General features: G+C 39.8%; 1 protein-coding gene across 1 annotated transcript in view; it reads left to right on the top strand.

The window, feature by feature from the left end:
- COPG2 (coat protein complex I subunit gamma 2) overlaps positions 1-15,327 on the top strand; it is a 107,668-nt gene that overhangs the window by 3,108 nt on the left and 89,233 nt on the right. The window contains exon 4 of the mRNA XM_077770726.1: positions 2,008-2,079. Coding sequence (XP_077626852.1) covers positions 2,008-2,079 — 72 coding nt within the window. The remainder of the gene's footprint in view (positions 1-2,007; positions 2,080-15,327) is intronic.

A 15,327-nucleotide genomic window follows, 5' to 3' on the forward strand; every position in this document is an offset into this window, starting at 1 on the left:
TTTTTTTTCTTTAATGTTTATTTATTTTTGAGGGTGGGGGGGATGGGCAGAGAGAGTGAGGCACAGAATCTGAAGTAGGCTTCAGGCTCTGAGCTGTCGGCACAGAGCTCAAAGCAGGCTCGAACCTGTGAATGGGAGATCATGACCTGAGTCGAAGCCGGACTTAACCGACTGAGCCACCCAGGCTCTCCAAGTAGCATATACTTTTATATTGTCCAATACCTCTTTGATGGCCAACACATGTTGAAACATTTAATTATCTTGATAAGGAAATTACCACTATAATATGATAATCACACTCAACTACAGAAACAGGTTTGGGAACCTTAGTTTAATCTTTTGTCTAGTTGTTGATAATGCTTTATGGAAAAATACTTTTAAATTTCTACCACAGTTGGGGCACCTGGGTGGCTTAGTCAGTTAAGTGTCCGACTTCAGCTCAGGTCATGATCTCACGGTTTGTGAGTTTGAGCCCCATGTCGGGCTCTGTGCTGACAGCTCAGAGCCTGGAATCTGCCTCAGATTCTGTGCCTCTCTCTTTCTCTGCCTTTCCCCTGTTCACACTGTCTCTCTCTGTCTTCTCAAAAATAAATAAATGTTAAAAAAAAAAAACTTTTTTAAAAGTTTCTACCACAGTTGACCTATTCATATATTCTAAATTTCAAATCAAAAAGTATGAATTTAGGGCTTATTAATATGACTGAAAAGTGCATGGACTTCTATGTATTCACTACATATTTATGAAAGAAATAGAGGGAAATCTCTTGCTGGTGAACAAGTTGGGTACTCTGATTTAAATGATTGTAGGGGCTCCTGGGTGGCCAAGTCGGTTAAGTGTCCCACTTCGGCTCAGGTCAGGATCTCGTGGTTCGTGAGTTTGAGCCCCAAGTCAGGTTTTGTGCTGACAGCTCAGAGCCTGGAGCCTGCTTTGGATTTTGTGTCTCCCTCTCTCTCTGCCCCTCCCCCACTTGTGTTCTGTTTTTCTCTCTCTCTCAAAAATAAACATTTAAAAATTTTTGAAAAATAAAAATAAATGATTGAAAATTCTTATACTTTGTCTTTCGTCCTAAACTTTTAAAGTTTTTCATCAGAATTTGTTTATTCTTTTAAACTCTTACTCTTATAAATAGATTGAAGGCTAGTTCTGTTCCATGTGAGATTTGAAGCCCTGAAAAGTGATTGAGCCTAATGCCTTATATAGGATTGCTTTTAATGAAATTAAATATTGAGATGGTCATGTTTCAGGTGGTCTCTAACCTGAAATTTTTTGAGTGTGAGTGAAATAGGTTATCTATCATCTTGATTCTTAAAAAAAAAAAAAAAAAGTCATTCCCAGACTGGCAGCATTTGCAGCACCGGGAGCTAGTTAGAAATGCATAATTTCAGCCTTCACCCAGAGCCACTGAATCAGATTCTGCGTTTTGGCAAGATCCTCAGATGATTTATGAAGCACATTAAAGTTCTGATGCAAAGTATCGTCCAAAGGCTTACTTTCGTATAACTAATCTGGTTCCTGCCCTTGCAGTTGGTCCTTTTTTGCCACGTTTTCTGAGATTCCTAATATGTAGTTCTTTACAATTTAATATTTATTCTGCTCTTACAATATGTTAGGCTTTGTGCCGGGCATTGGATTATGGAAATATAAAAGGTGTGATCTCTGCTTATAGGTGGTGTAGTAATAACATGCCATTCTGATTAGGAACTCAATTTGCTATTATTTTCTACCTCCTTGTAAATTGCAATTCTCTAGGGAAATTAACATAGTTCCTGCTAACAGGTTAGAGACTCCTATTCCATAACTTTTCTAGCATGGCTTGTGATACTAAATTATTTTAAATAAGGAGTGAACAAAATGGCCATGCAGGTTTATAAATTGAAAGCCAGAATAATAGCATAGGGGCAGAATGTTTATAAAGAGATTTTCTTCCTGAGTTCTAAAAGAACTTTGCAGAAATGTAGAAAAAAATCCATAGTATACTTTAAGAAGTTGTTTTAAATTTTCCTTAGGGTGAGCACTTCGGAACTATGGAAGCCACAGAAGCCTTCTTTGCAATGACTCGGTTGTTTCAATCTAATGATGTAAGTCTTTCTATTTTTTCTTTTAGGCTAGAAAAACTCCTTTTATTCTTTTTCCTGGGGGAAGTTAGAATGTTCTCAATTGGGAAAGGTTGCTTGAAATATTTAACATTACTAAAAAATTATTTGTCTTCATAACATTTTTAAATGTTCATTAAAAGGCCACATGAGTATGAGAGAGGGATAGTATGTAACGTAAAGCCCCCCCCCTTCCTCCGCCCCCCGCATCTACCATACAGTCATAAAAGCTGCTACTATTTGGCTTGTGGCACGCCACGGTGCAAGTGGACTGGTGTGGAAGTCAGTGGATATAGTTACCACCTCTCTAAGTTCTTAGTCAAGTTTCTGGTGAGCCTGGGGTTGCCACTGGTCAGCAGGACTGGCAGGTAAGAAAATGAGCTGGACGCAGATTGGGGAAGAGGAGGGGAGCCTGGGTGGCTCAGTCGGTTAAGTGTCCGACTTCGGCTCAGGTCATGATCTCGCGGTTTGTGGGTTTGAGCCCTGTGTCAGGCTCTGTGCTGGCAGCTAGCTAAGAGCCTGGAGCCTGCTTCAGATTCTGTGTCTCCCTTTCTCTCTGACCCTCCCCTGCTCATGCTGTCTCTCCCAGAAATAAATAAAAAACATTAAAAAAAAAAAAAGATTGGGGAAGAGGACATGGGGAGGGAAAAGGAAGAATAAGGCCAAAGTCAAGCTGCTGGCCCCTTTGCATTTGTTTTTCTACCTTAAGCCACCCTGCCTCTCATAGCATAATGGCCACTGCTTTCCTTCTGTCTTTAAAACGTGGCACGTATTTCTCTTTTTCTCAGCTCTAGCTCAGAACCTGTAGGGAGGGCAGTCCAGGGAGATCTTTTCCCACCTTTCTGTTGACATAAATTGTCCAAATCTTGCAGTGTTTTTGGTATGTATTGCATATCTTCACAGGCCACATTATGGGCCCAACCCCCAGAAACTTCTAGGTTTTGGCGTGGTTATGTGTCTGGCTAATGAGAAGTTTCAGGAGTAGGTGACTCCTGAAATCAGCTCCCTTGTCAGGCGACTGTCTCAGTTGAGGCTGTTACACACTCTTCAGGCAAAGGCATTTCCTCAGGCGGAGGAATGAAGGAGGCTTGGGGCATGGAGGCCCAGCTGTATCAAAATCTGCCCATATGCCCCATCCCACTTCCCATGGTCCCACTCCTTCCTGATCAAAGTCTTCCCTTTAATATCAGATTCCCTGCAGCATGTGTATGGGTTTTGCATTATAATTCGGCCACATAGAGGGTTTGCTTTTCAGAATTCTTGGCCCTGTGTCCATATGACATAGGCTTCCGGTTAAGGCCTTTACCTAGTGCTTTACCTAGACTTTAAGCAGTGAATTTAAAACTCTGGACACATTTCTTTTACCAGGTTCTCCAGGGTACTTAGAAGCAGCTAACGCATTATAATAACCCATTTTTACACAACATCCCTTGGCAGCAACTACTGGGTTACTCAAGCTCTGTCTTCTATAGGTCTTTGATTCTGCTTCTCTCCAGGCAGCGATTTAAGTCCTTTGCCTCCACATGCCATGGACTATGAGTATCCCCTTTACGCCTGGAAATGGGGCCATTAATGCCTTTTATCAAATCAGAGAGGCAATTTCAGATTTCTATTGTTAAGGTCCTGTTTCCCTGTAATCACTTCCTATACCAGAAATTTGGGCTTCAGTCAGGGAAGCAGACCATCATGATTACCATAGAATTACATAGGAGAGGAGTTAGGCTAGAAAGCTTGGCATTTCAGGCTGCTGGAGTGGGGCCGTGGAGAGGGACTGTTATAACAATAATGGAAGGCTGCCGCCTCTTTGTGGCTTTGAATTTGTCATGCAAGGGTCTGGTGGTGAGTTTGCTCAGAAGGCTGGCAGTTGGGAAGAAGAGCTGGACAAGGAGCAGAGAAGAGCATGCAGGGCAGGGAGGAAACAGAACGAGGACACACTCGAAGCTTGTAGCACAGAGGTTGTATTAAGAAAAGAAGGCATCCGGGCGCCTAGGTGGCTCAGTGTGTTAAGTGTCCGATTCCTGATTTCGCCTCAGGTCATGATCTTGCAGTCACGAGATAGAGCTCCGAGTGGGGCTCTGTGTTGATGGTGCAGAGCCTGCTTGGGATTCTCTCTCTTTAAAAAAAAAAAAAAAAAAAAGAAGGCATGAAATAGTTTTCTAGGAAATGGATTGGGCAAATGAAGGACAGTATGAATGGCCCCTTGGAGTTAGTGGTCATGAATTGAAAGTATTGCCTGGTGGCACAGTGAATGTTTTTCTCTGGCTACACACTTCAGGATGCGGCGTGGAGCAGTTGGAGATTGGATTTCATCAGGGTTAGGATTTTTGCCAGGTTAGTAAACAGGGAAGAGCAAGGGAGTTGAGTAATTGAAATATTAATGATGGAATCTGGTTAGGAGGCAAGTCAGGGCAGGGGCTGACTGGAACAGTCAGAAGTTGATCGGCTCGATGGATTGTAGGTCATGAGGGAGTGAAAGCGCTGTTGGAGTCAGGAGCAGTGGCTGGAGAGGAAGATGCTTAGAAGTGAAATTACGAGAGGGATACTGTTACCGGTGGGGGCAGCAGTGGAAATGGGTGGCTGCAGAAGGAAGCAGGACAGGATTGTTGGGATAAGAGTCAGTTCCACTGAGTGGTTAGTCTTAGAAATATTGTCTGTATGGATATTAAAGTCACCTGTAATTATTGCTGGGATAATATTGGAAATCACGGTGGCAAACAAGATACTAATATTTTTTTAAAATAAGGGTAGTAACTGCAGGTCTCTATATGCAACGGGAGTGGCGACAGGTGATGCAGTCTAAAGGCATAAGCTTTACAGCCGGAGACTTTTAGGGAAGAACAAGGGTCAGTGGAAGAAGGCAGTGTAGAGATTTTGAACACGCAGTGAGCTTCCCCATCTGTACGGCTGGTGGACGAGGGTTAAAGGGGAGACCACAGCCACCACTTGGGAGGGCTGCGGCGGGGTTCTCAGGGAGGAGCTGGCTTTCCGTTAGAGACGAGGTGAGGATGTTCAGAGAAGAGTTAAGGATGTAGGTGATGATGAAAGTGCCAGAGAACCTGGTGGGGGGTTTGGGATTTGAGAAGGATGGAAGAGAGAGTCATGTTAGGTGCTCTTCCCGGCCATGTGGGGATAAGGGTCCAGGTGGTGAATAATGACCAAGATATTTTAGGTTTTTTGTAGTGACTGAGGTAAGTAGCAATGGATAGCATGCTGTGATTCGTTTGGATGATCCCCTTGGGCGGAGTATGGAATTGAGGGTATGGTTTTTTTTGGGGGGGGGGAGAAGAGGTGGGGATTTTGCTGGCAGCATGTGGAACTTCGTTTTCTAGCCTTCCTTTACCAGGGGGTGATTACTGTCTGGAGATTGGTAACCTCCTATCGATGTTTCTGTATGTGTAGTACATACATTTGTATCCATAATTTATACTTCGTATTTTTGTATGTTTAAAAATATAAGTGATCATGTTATTATTGCTGTTTTTAAAACTAATATTTTTGAGATCTACCTTCTTACTACACATGCTTCTACTTTACTCATTTTCACTGCTGCATGTAATCCCAGTGGGTTAATATACAGTATTTTTATTTATTTATTCATTCTCCCATTGGTTGATAAGAGTTGTTTCTACCTTTTTGCTATTATAAATGATATTATACATAACATTTATGTATATGTCTTGTGCACATAGCAAAAATTTTTCTGAGATAGATAGCTACAACTGGCTTTTCTAGATAATGCTAGTTATCCGACCTTACCAAATTGATCTTTAAACTGATCTTGTACGAGTAATTTACATAGACATTGCTTCAAATCCTTGAATCAGTTCCTGATAATATACTATCAGATCTAATATCTGACATTCCGAAGAATGTGAAATGGCATCTCTTCGTGGTTTTAATTGGTATTTTCATGATCATTGCTGAAATTGAAATCTTCCTATGTTTAGTGGCCATTTTACTTTCCTCTTCTGTGAATTGTCTATTCATATTCTTTGCATATTTATAGTCCCCTTATTGACTTAGAGGAATTTCTTTTATTTTAGTATTTAAAAAAACAGCTTTATTGAGTCAACTTACATATTATAAAATTCACTAGGTGGCTCAGGTGGTTAAGTGTCCAATTCTTGATGTCAGCTCAGGTCATGATCTCACGGTTCATGAGTTCGAGCTTTGTGTCAGGCTCTGTGCTGACAGTGCAGAGCCTGCTTGGAATTCTCTCTCCCTCCTTCGCTGCCCCCGCCCCACTCATACTCGCATGCGTTCTCTCTCTCTCAAAATAAATACACTTAAAAATAATAAAAAAATAAAATTCACCAATTTTAAGTGTACAGTTCACCGAGTTCTGACCAGTATGTGGAGTCATCAGACCATCTCCACGGTCATAATTTAGAACTCTTCATCACCCCAGAATGTGCCCCCACGTCACCTAATTGCCCATCTCCTTCCTCGGCCCCTACCATCCAGGTCGGTGATCTACTTTCTGACAACATAGTATAGCATTTTCTAGAATTTCACTTAAATTTAATCATATAACATGTAGCCTTTTATGACTTTTATGTCTTATTTCTTTCTCTTAGTTTATGGCCTTTGAGACTGATTGAAGTTTTTGTGGGTATCGGTGGCTTTTCACTTTTACTGCTGTGTAGTAGTCCACTGTACGGCCGTGGTCTCGTTTACTTACCATTCAAAGTTCATGGACTTTTGGGTCATTGCCAGTTTATGGATATTATGAACAAAGCTGCCAAAAGTGATTATTCAAGTACAAGTCTTTGTGTGGACCTACTTTCATTTTTGTTGCTTACTATCTAGACATGTTGGATTTGCATTTCCTTACTGATGAATGTATTAAGCAAATATATGCTTATTTGCCATCTGTGTATCTTCTTTGGTGAAGTGTCTGTTCAGATCTTTTACTTTTTAAAAAGAAATCATGTCGCTTGTCTTCTTATTTGAGTTGTAGGCTTTCTTTATATTTTCTGGCAAGACCTTTATCAGATAGGTGTTTTGTAAATATTTCCTCCCAGTGTGTGGCTTGTATTCTCATTCGTTTATATTGTTGTCTTCTCCATTAAAAAAAACAGTATCGGGGTGCCTGGGTGGCTCAGTCGGTTGGGCATCCGACATCAGCTCAGGTCATGATCTCACAGGTGATGATCTCACAGCTCGTGGGTTCGAGCCCCGCATCAGGCTCTGTGCTGAAAGCTAGCTCACAGCCTGGAGCCTGCTTCAGATTCTGTGTCTCCCTCTCTCTCTGACCCTCCCCTGTTCACACTGTCTCTCTCTGTCTCTCAGGAAAAAAAAAAATTAAAAAATTTTTAAAAAGTATAATTTTCAGAAATTCACCCTTTATAGAATATAGTGTTATGAATTTTGACAAATGCATACAGTACTATCGTCACCATTGCAGTCAAGATTTAGAATGTTTCCATCACTCCAGAAAGTTCCCTCATGCCTCTACATATGATCTATTCCTCCCATCCTCTGTCCCAGGCAGCCACATCTTTTTTCTTTCTGCATAGTTTTGCCCGTCTGGAAAGTCATAACAGTGATACCAAACCGTATGAATGAAGCCTGTGGAGTCACTTAGCATATTGCATTTGAGGTTTATCTCTGTTATCGTTTGTATCAGCAGTTCACTTCTTTTTATATCACCATAGTATTCTATTATACGGGCGTACCTCAGCTCCATTTCTTTGTGTCATTTGAAGGATATTTGGTTTGATACCAGGTTTCAGTGGTTACGAATTAAGTTGCAGTAAACATTCACATATAAATTTTTAAGCGTAAGTTTTGATTTCTCTCGGGTCAGTTGCTAGGAGTGGGCTTGCCGGGTCACCCATGATAGGTGTGGGCACGGTTACCTTTGTAAGAAGCTGCCAACCCCTCTTCCATTTCCACCGTCACTGTTGGAAAGTTCTAGTGAATTCTGGCTGACACTTAGTGTTGTCTTTTTTTGCTTTTTAAAATTTCTTTTTAATTTTAGCAATTCTAATCGTGATAATTCTTTGTAGTTTTAATTTGCATATTCCTAATGACTAATAATGTCATACATATTTTCGTGTGCTTTTTTTGCCTTGTGTATGTTTTCCATACTGAAGTATTTCTTCGTATCTTTTGCCCATTTTTAATAATTTGGTTGTAAATTATCTTATTTTTGAGTTTTGAGAGGTCTTTGTATATTCTGAATACAAGTCCTTTATCAGATATGTTTCCTAAGTATTTTCTCTGAGTCTGGCTTGTTTTTTTTTTTTTTTTTTTTCATTTCATAGTCTTTCAAATGACAGAAGTTTTAAATTTTGATGAATTCCAGTTTATCAGATTTTTCTTCTGTTGTGAATTATGCTTCTGATGTGTATTATAGAAATCTTTGCCTAACCCAGTGTCACAAAGATTTTCTCCTATGCCTTTTTTTCTTAAAATATATTTTTTTAAATGTTTGTTTATTTTTGAGAGAGACCCAGAGTGTGAGCAGGGGAGGGGCAGAAAGAGAGAGGGAGACAGAGAATCCAAAGCAGGCTCCAGGCTCTGAGCTGTCAGCACAGAGCCTGATGCGGGACTCGAACTCACGAACTGTGAGATCATGACCTGAGCCGAAGTCTGATGCTTAACCGACTGAGCCACCCAGGCGCCCCTCCTATGCCTTTTTTTCTAGGCATTTTGATCCATTTTGAATTAAGTTTTGTATATGACGTAAAGTAAGGGTTGGATTTCTTTTTGCCTCCCTCCCCTACCTCCTGTCACCACCTCCTCCTTTTCCTCTTTCTTTTCTGGACGAATGGTACTAGAATAGTTGCATATCACAAAATGCAAGAAGGAGGAGGAGATGATGACTGAGTTACATGGGCACCTGGAGCATTTTATCTTGTTTCATTGATTTATGTCTTTATTCTTATCCCAGTATCATACTGTCTTGATTACTATGCCTTTATGGTAAGTTTTAAATCAAGGAGTACACATTTTCCTTTTTTTCTTTTCCTTTTTCAAAAGTTTTGGGTCTTCTTGGTTCTTTGCCTTTCCATATGAATTTTAGAATCAGCTACCATTTCTGTTATTTAAAATCTGCTGGAACTGTGATAGGGATGACATTGGATCTGAAGATCAATTGGAGGAGAATTGACATTATAACATTAGTATGTTTTTGGCCACACAAACATAGTATTTATCTCTCCTTCTTCAGGTCTCTTAAATTTCTGTCAGCAGTCTTGTAGATTTTTTAATACAAGTCCTGTATATATTTTGTGAAATTCATCCCTAGTTAAGACTTTTTAAAAATTTTTTTTTATGTTTTATTTATTTCTGAGAGAGACAGACAGCGTGAGCAGGGGAGGGTCAGAGAGAGAGGGAGATACAGAATCCGAAAATAGGCTCCAGACTCTGAGCTAGCTGTCAGCACAGAGCCTGATGCGGGGCTCGAACCCACGAACTGTGAGATCATGACCTGAGCTGAAGTTGGACGCTTAACTGACTGAGCCACCCAGGTGCCCCACCCTAGTTAAGACTTTTAAAGTACTACTACTGCATCTATATCGCTTATAGTTTATAGAAATTAAATTGCTTTTTGCATATTGACCTGTTTCCTGTGGTTGTGTTAATTTAATAGTTCTAGGAGTATTTTGGAAGACTCCTAAGAATTTATTTTTTCCCTTTCAATCTGTATCTGTATGCTCTTTGTTTCTCTTACTTTACTGTCTTCTTGCACTATTCTACAGTGTAAATAGAAGTGAGGGTTGGGGACATCCTTGCTTTGTTCCTGATCTGGGGTAGAAAGTATTTAGTCTTTCACCACTAAGTATGGTGTTAGCTCTTAAGTTTGTCATAGATGACCTCTATCAGGTTGAGGAAGTTCCATTCTATTCCTAGTTTGCTGAGAGAATTCTTTTTGTGAGTGGTATTGAATTCTGTCAACTGCTTTTTCTATATCCACTGGATTATCATGCCTTTTCTTTTTCAATATGTTAATATGGTGAGATGCATTTATTTATTTTTCCAGAAAATATAAAATCTTTGGTTTCTGTTTGTTAAAATACGGTGAGCATTTTTGAGTGTGTGGTCATGAAATATATTGATCTGCAGGTTTTTCTTATAATATTTTTTTCCTGGATTTTGTGTTTGGATTAGTGCTGGCCTCAAAATGAATTGGAAAGTGTTTCTTCCTCTTCTGCTTTCTGGAAGAGTTTTTGTAGAATCATTATTAATTTTTCCTGAAATGTTTGATGGAGTTCACTATTAAAGCTGGCTTCTTTAGGCGAAGGTTTTTGATAATTAACTCCATTAAAAAGAGTAGATTTGGTGCTATCTGTTCAGATTATTTATGTTCAGATTATTTATGTTCAGAAATTTATGTTCTTTAGTGAGCTCTGGTAGTTTGTGTCTTTGAAGGAATTTGTTCATTTCATTGAAATTGTTGAACTTTGTTTTCCTAAAACTATTCACGACATTCACTTATTTTTGTAGTGTTTGCAGGGTCGGTAGTAATGTCTTCTCTTTCATTCTGATACTGATAAATTTTATCTTCTCTTTTATTCCTGGGAAGTTTGTCTAGAGCTTTATAAAGCTTATTGATCTCTTCATTTAACCAGCTTTTTGTTTCATTGATTTTTCTCTATTGTTTTTCTTTTCCAAATTAATTGTGCCAAAAAAAAAAAAATGCTGAGAAATCCAGCCATAAGAAGGGAAAACAGAAAGATGGATCAAGGAGAAACATAAATCATATCATAAGGTGGTAGATGTAGACCCAAAGCTGCACTGAATGTAAACGAAAAACACAAAGAATATTTGTAAGAATTGATTGTGGAGGTGCCTGCCTGACTTAGTTGGTGGAGTGTGTGATTCTTGATCTCAGGGTTGTGAGTTTGAGCCTCACATCGTGTGCAAAGATTACTTAAAAATAAAATCTTAAAAAAAAACCATCGACTATATACTGAGCCATAAAGCAAGGGACAACAAATTTTAAAGGAATGAAAATGTACAATGTTCTCTAATTACAAAGGATTAGTGTTGGAAATTAACAGTAAAATTAATAATAATTTTACAAAGGACTGGTGTTGGAAATTAATAATAAAAGAGAACTAGGCATTCACCATATAATTCGATATTAAAAACATATTTCTGGGGGCACCTAGGTGGCTCGGTCACTAAAGTGTCTGACTCTTGGTTTCCAGCTCAGGTCACGATCTCAGTTTGTAGGACTGAGCCCTGCTTCACTGTCAGTGTGGAGCCTGCTTGGGATTCTCTCTCTCTCTCCCCCTCTGCCCCTCCCCTGCTCGTGCTATCTCTGTCTCTCAAAATAAGTAAATAAACTAAAAAAAGACGACCTGGGGCGCCTGAGTGGCTTAGTCGGTTAAGCGTCCGACTTTCGCTTAGGTCATGATCTCGCGGTTTGTGGGTTCGGGCCCCGCGTCGGACTCTGTGCTGACTGCCAGCTCAGAGCCTGGAGCCTGTTTCAGTCTGTGACTCCCTCTCTCTCTGACCCTCCCCTGCTCATGCTGTCTCTCTCTCTCTCTCTCCTAGAAATTAAAAAAAAAAAAAAGAATTAAAAAAAAGAAGACCTATTTCTGTTCTGTTACTAACCATGATGTAGTAAAGGGGTGAGGCTTACCCTGCTGACTACAAATACCTAGAAAATCAAACAAGATATATTACACAGTGGTTTTCAGTCTTTAGATTAACAGGCATTCCGGGACTGTGATCTGAAAAAAAGAAAAGCAGAGTGAGCCCTAACATTATCTCATGTCCAGAGGCAATTTACAGGTTTCAGGTCAAGGAGGGCACTCTGAAAAGGAGGCTAGTTACCGCTCTGAGTTGAGGAAACAGACGGAGTTTGAGGAAGCCAAGATAGCTCAAATTTGTAGAGCAGAGTACTAAAGAGGAAGGAAGTAGGGGGGGAGAGAGAGAAGCAAAAAAGGAAGGAGATAGTTCTAGCAGTTTGCCGAGGGGCTCCACTTAAATCTTTGGATAAGAATTGATCTGTGCATGTGTAAAAGGAAACTTACCCAAGGCTAAAGAAAGGATCACCAGAACACAGGGCTAACAATTGTTCATATTTCCACCAGTGAGAGTGGAAAGACCTTTTCTTTTAGTGTAGTTCTCAGAAAGGTATCAGCTTGGGGCCCCTGGGTGGCTCAGTCCGTTAAGTGGGCTGACTTAGGCTCAGGTCATGATCTCGCGGTTCATAAGTTCAAGCCCCACATGGGGGCTCTGAGATGTCAGCCTGCTTCAGATTCTGTGTCTCCCTCTCTCTGCCCCTCCCATGCTCACGTTCTATCTCTCCCTCAAAAAATAAATAAACATTAAAAAAATTTTAATGAAAAATATACTGCATGGCGTTAATAGCAGATTAGAGACTATAGGAGGAAAAATCAGTAACCCAGAAGACAGATAGAAACTATCCAAAATGAAGCCAAGAGAGAAAAAAGACTGAATAAAAATGAACAGGGCATCAGTGGGATAATAGTTTGGAAGTTTTTAGTGGTTACTCTAGAAATTGCAATATGGGTATTTGACTTTTAGAATCTAACATTTATCTTTATCTTGTACCTGTTAGTGGAAGATTTGAGAACCTTAGGACACTTAGTCTTTATGTATGTGAATATGTAAACATGTGTATCTATACATACACACATGCACATTTATATACATACGTATATCATAACACATCAGTTTTTGTGGGTTTTTAGTTGCTGTTCATTAAAGTTTACTCATGTCCTTACCACTTTTTAAAGAAAGCTTTTATTTTTTTATGTTTTATTTATTTCTGAGAGAGAGAGAGACAGAGACAGAGACAGACAGACAGACAGCGTGAGTAGGGGAGGGGCAGAGAGAGAGGGAGATACAGAATCTGAAGCAGACTCCAGGCTCTGAGCTGTCAGCACAGAGCCCAACTTAGTCCGAATCCACGAGCTATGAGATCGTGACCTGAGCCCAAGTCAGATGCTTAACCAACTGAGCCACCCAGGCGCCCCAGGAAAGCTTTTATTTTTTTAGAGCAGTTTTAGGTTTACAGCAAAATTAAAAGGAAGGTAAAGAGATTTTCTGGATACTCCCTGACGCCACATATGCATAGACTCCCCTGTTACCAACATCCCCTACCAGAGTGGTAATTTGTTATAATTCATGAACCTACATTGGCACATCATAATCACATGGAGTCCATAGTTTATGTTAATGTTCACTCTTGGTGTTGTAACTTCTGTGGATTTGGGCAAATGTATGATGAGATGCATCCATCATTAAATAATATAGAGTATTTGTTTTTATTTTCATATATATTTTAAATGTTATTGTTTTTGAGAGAGAAACAGAGTACGAGTAGGGAAGGGTCAGAGGGAGATGGAGACACAGAATCTGAAGCAGGCTCCAGGCTCTGAGCTGTCAACACAGGGCCCAGCATGGGGCTCGAACCCATGAACCACAAGATCATAACCTGAGCTGAAATCAGACCCTTAACTGACTGAGCCATGTAGGTGCCCCTACAGAGTATTTTCACTTGAAAATCCTCTGTGCTTTAACTGTCTCCTTTTCTGGGATGTCATATAGTTGGAAGTATATAGCATGTATCTTTTACAGATTGGTTTCGTTTGCTTAGTAATATGCATTTAATTTCCTCCATGTCTTTTCATGGCTTGATAGCTCATTTTCTTTTTAGTGCTGAGTAGCATTCTTTTGTCTGGATGTACCACAGTTTATCCACTCACCTACTCAGGGGCATGTTGGTTGCTTCCAAGTTTTGGCAATTATGAATAAAGCTGCTCTAGACATCATATGCATGTTTTTATGTGGACATATAAGTTTTCAACTCCTTTAGGCAAATACCAAGGAACATGACTGTTGGATTGCATGGTGAGAGTATGTCTAGTTTTGCAAGAAGTCACCAAACCATCTTTCAAATTGGCTGTACCATTTTTATTCCCACCAACAAGTGGGAGTTTCTTATGCTCCATATCCTCATCAGCATTTGGTGGTGTCACTGTTCTGGATTTTGGCCATTTATTAGGATTGTAGTGGTTTCTCATTATTTTAATTTGCCTTTCCCAAATGACATATGGTATGGAGCATCTATAACATAAAGAACTCTTATACTTTAATACTTTCATATGCTTATTTGTCATGTTTATCTGTTTCAGTGAAGTGTCTTAAGGTCTCTAGCCCATTTTTAATCATATTGTTTTTCTTATTTTTGACTTTAAGAGGTTTTTATATATTTAGGGTGACAATCCTATATAGGGTGACAAACATTTTCTCCTAGTATGTGGCTTGTCTTTTTATCCTCTTGACATAGGCTTTTGCAAAACAGAAGTTTTTACTTTTTTTTTTTTTTAACGTTTATTCATTTTTGAGAGAGAGAGTGAGAGACAGAGCGTGAGCTGGGTAGGGACAGAGAGAGAGGGAGACACAGAATCCGACCCAGGCTCCAGGCTCTCTGCTGTCAGCAGAGAGCCCGACATGGGGACTGAACTCAGGAACTGTGAAATTAAGACCTAAACCGAAGTCGGACACTTGTCCGACTGAGCCACCCAGGCGCCCCTTACCACTTTTCTTATACTCTTCATTGCTTGCTATATTTCTGAATTATTATCTAGAATAATTTTCCACGAGCCTGAAGAATATACCTTTTAGAATCTTATCCTTCCTAGACTTTAGATACTTTATCCTATGCCTCTAAGGCCCTGGGCTTGTACTTCTCTGGCTGTGAGGTATTTGCTTTCCATTTGGGCATCTATGAATTTTCTCTTCATTTTGCCCTTAGCTACTGAGTTAAATTTTTTGTTCCTATTTTATTGAACATTTCTGTGTACTTGTTTAGGCAGTGTGTTCTAGTGGTTACAAGCACATCTTTGCCAGAACTTTGTAATGTCACTCTTTTTCATTTTAGCCATTTCGATGGGTGTGAGGTAGTATCGAAATATGGTTTTTTGTATTTCCCCAATGACTAATAATGTTGAGCCCCTCTCCACACTCCCCATTTTTTTGTGCTTTAGCTGAATTTTCTTAAATTTCCAGTTTTATTCTGCTTCAGGGTAGATTTTTATCTGGGGCGGGGGAGCAAATTTTCTTCAGGTCTAAGTTTTGGGTTTTATTTTTTGTTTTCTTCTCATAGTAGTATGACACCCATAGTTGTATGGGTGTCGTCTGTTCCGTTCATCTGACCCCTCGTGGCTTTGTCTTTTCACTTTCTCTTTCTCTGGATGATTTTTTACTGTGTTTAATCACCATGAGAATCCTCAGTTCCTTCTT

Source organism: Crocuta crocuta, unplaced genomic scaffold, assembly GCF_008692635.1.
Source record: "Crocuta crocuta isolate KB4526 unplaced genomic scaffold, BGI_CrCroc_1.0 scaffold266, whole genome shotgun sequence".
Taxonomy (NCBI): Eukaryota; Metazoa; Chordata; class Mammalia; order Carnivora; family Hyaenidae; genus Crocuta; species Crocuta crocuta.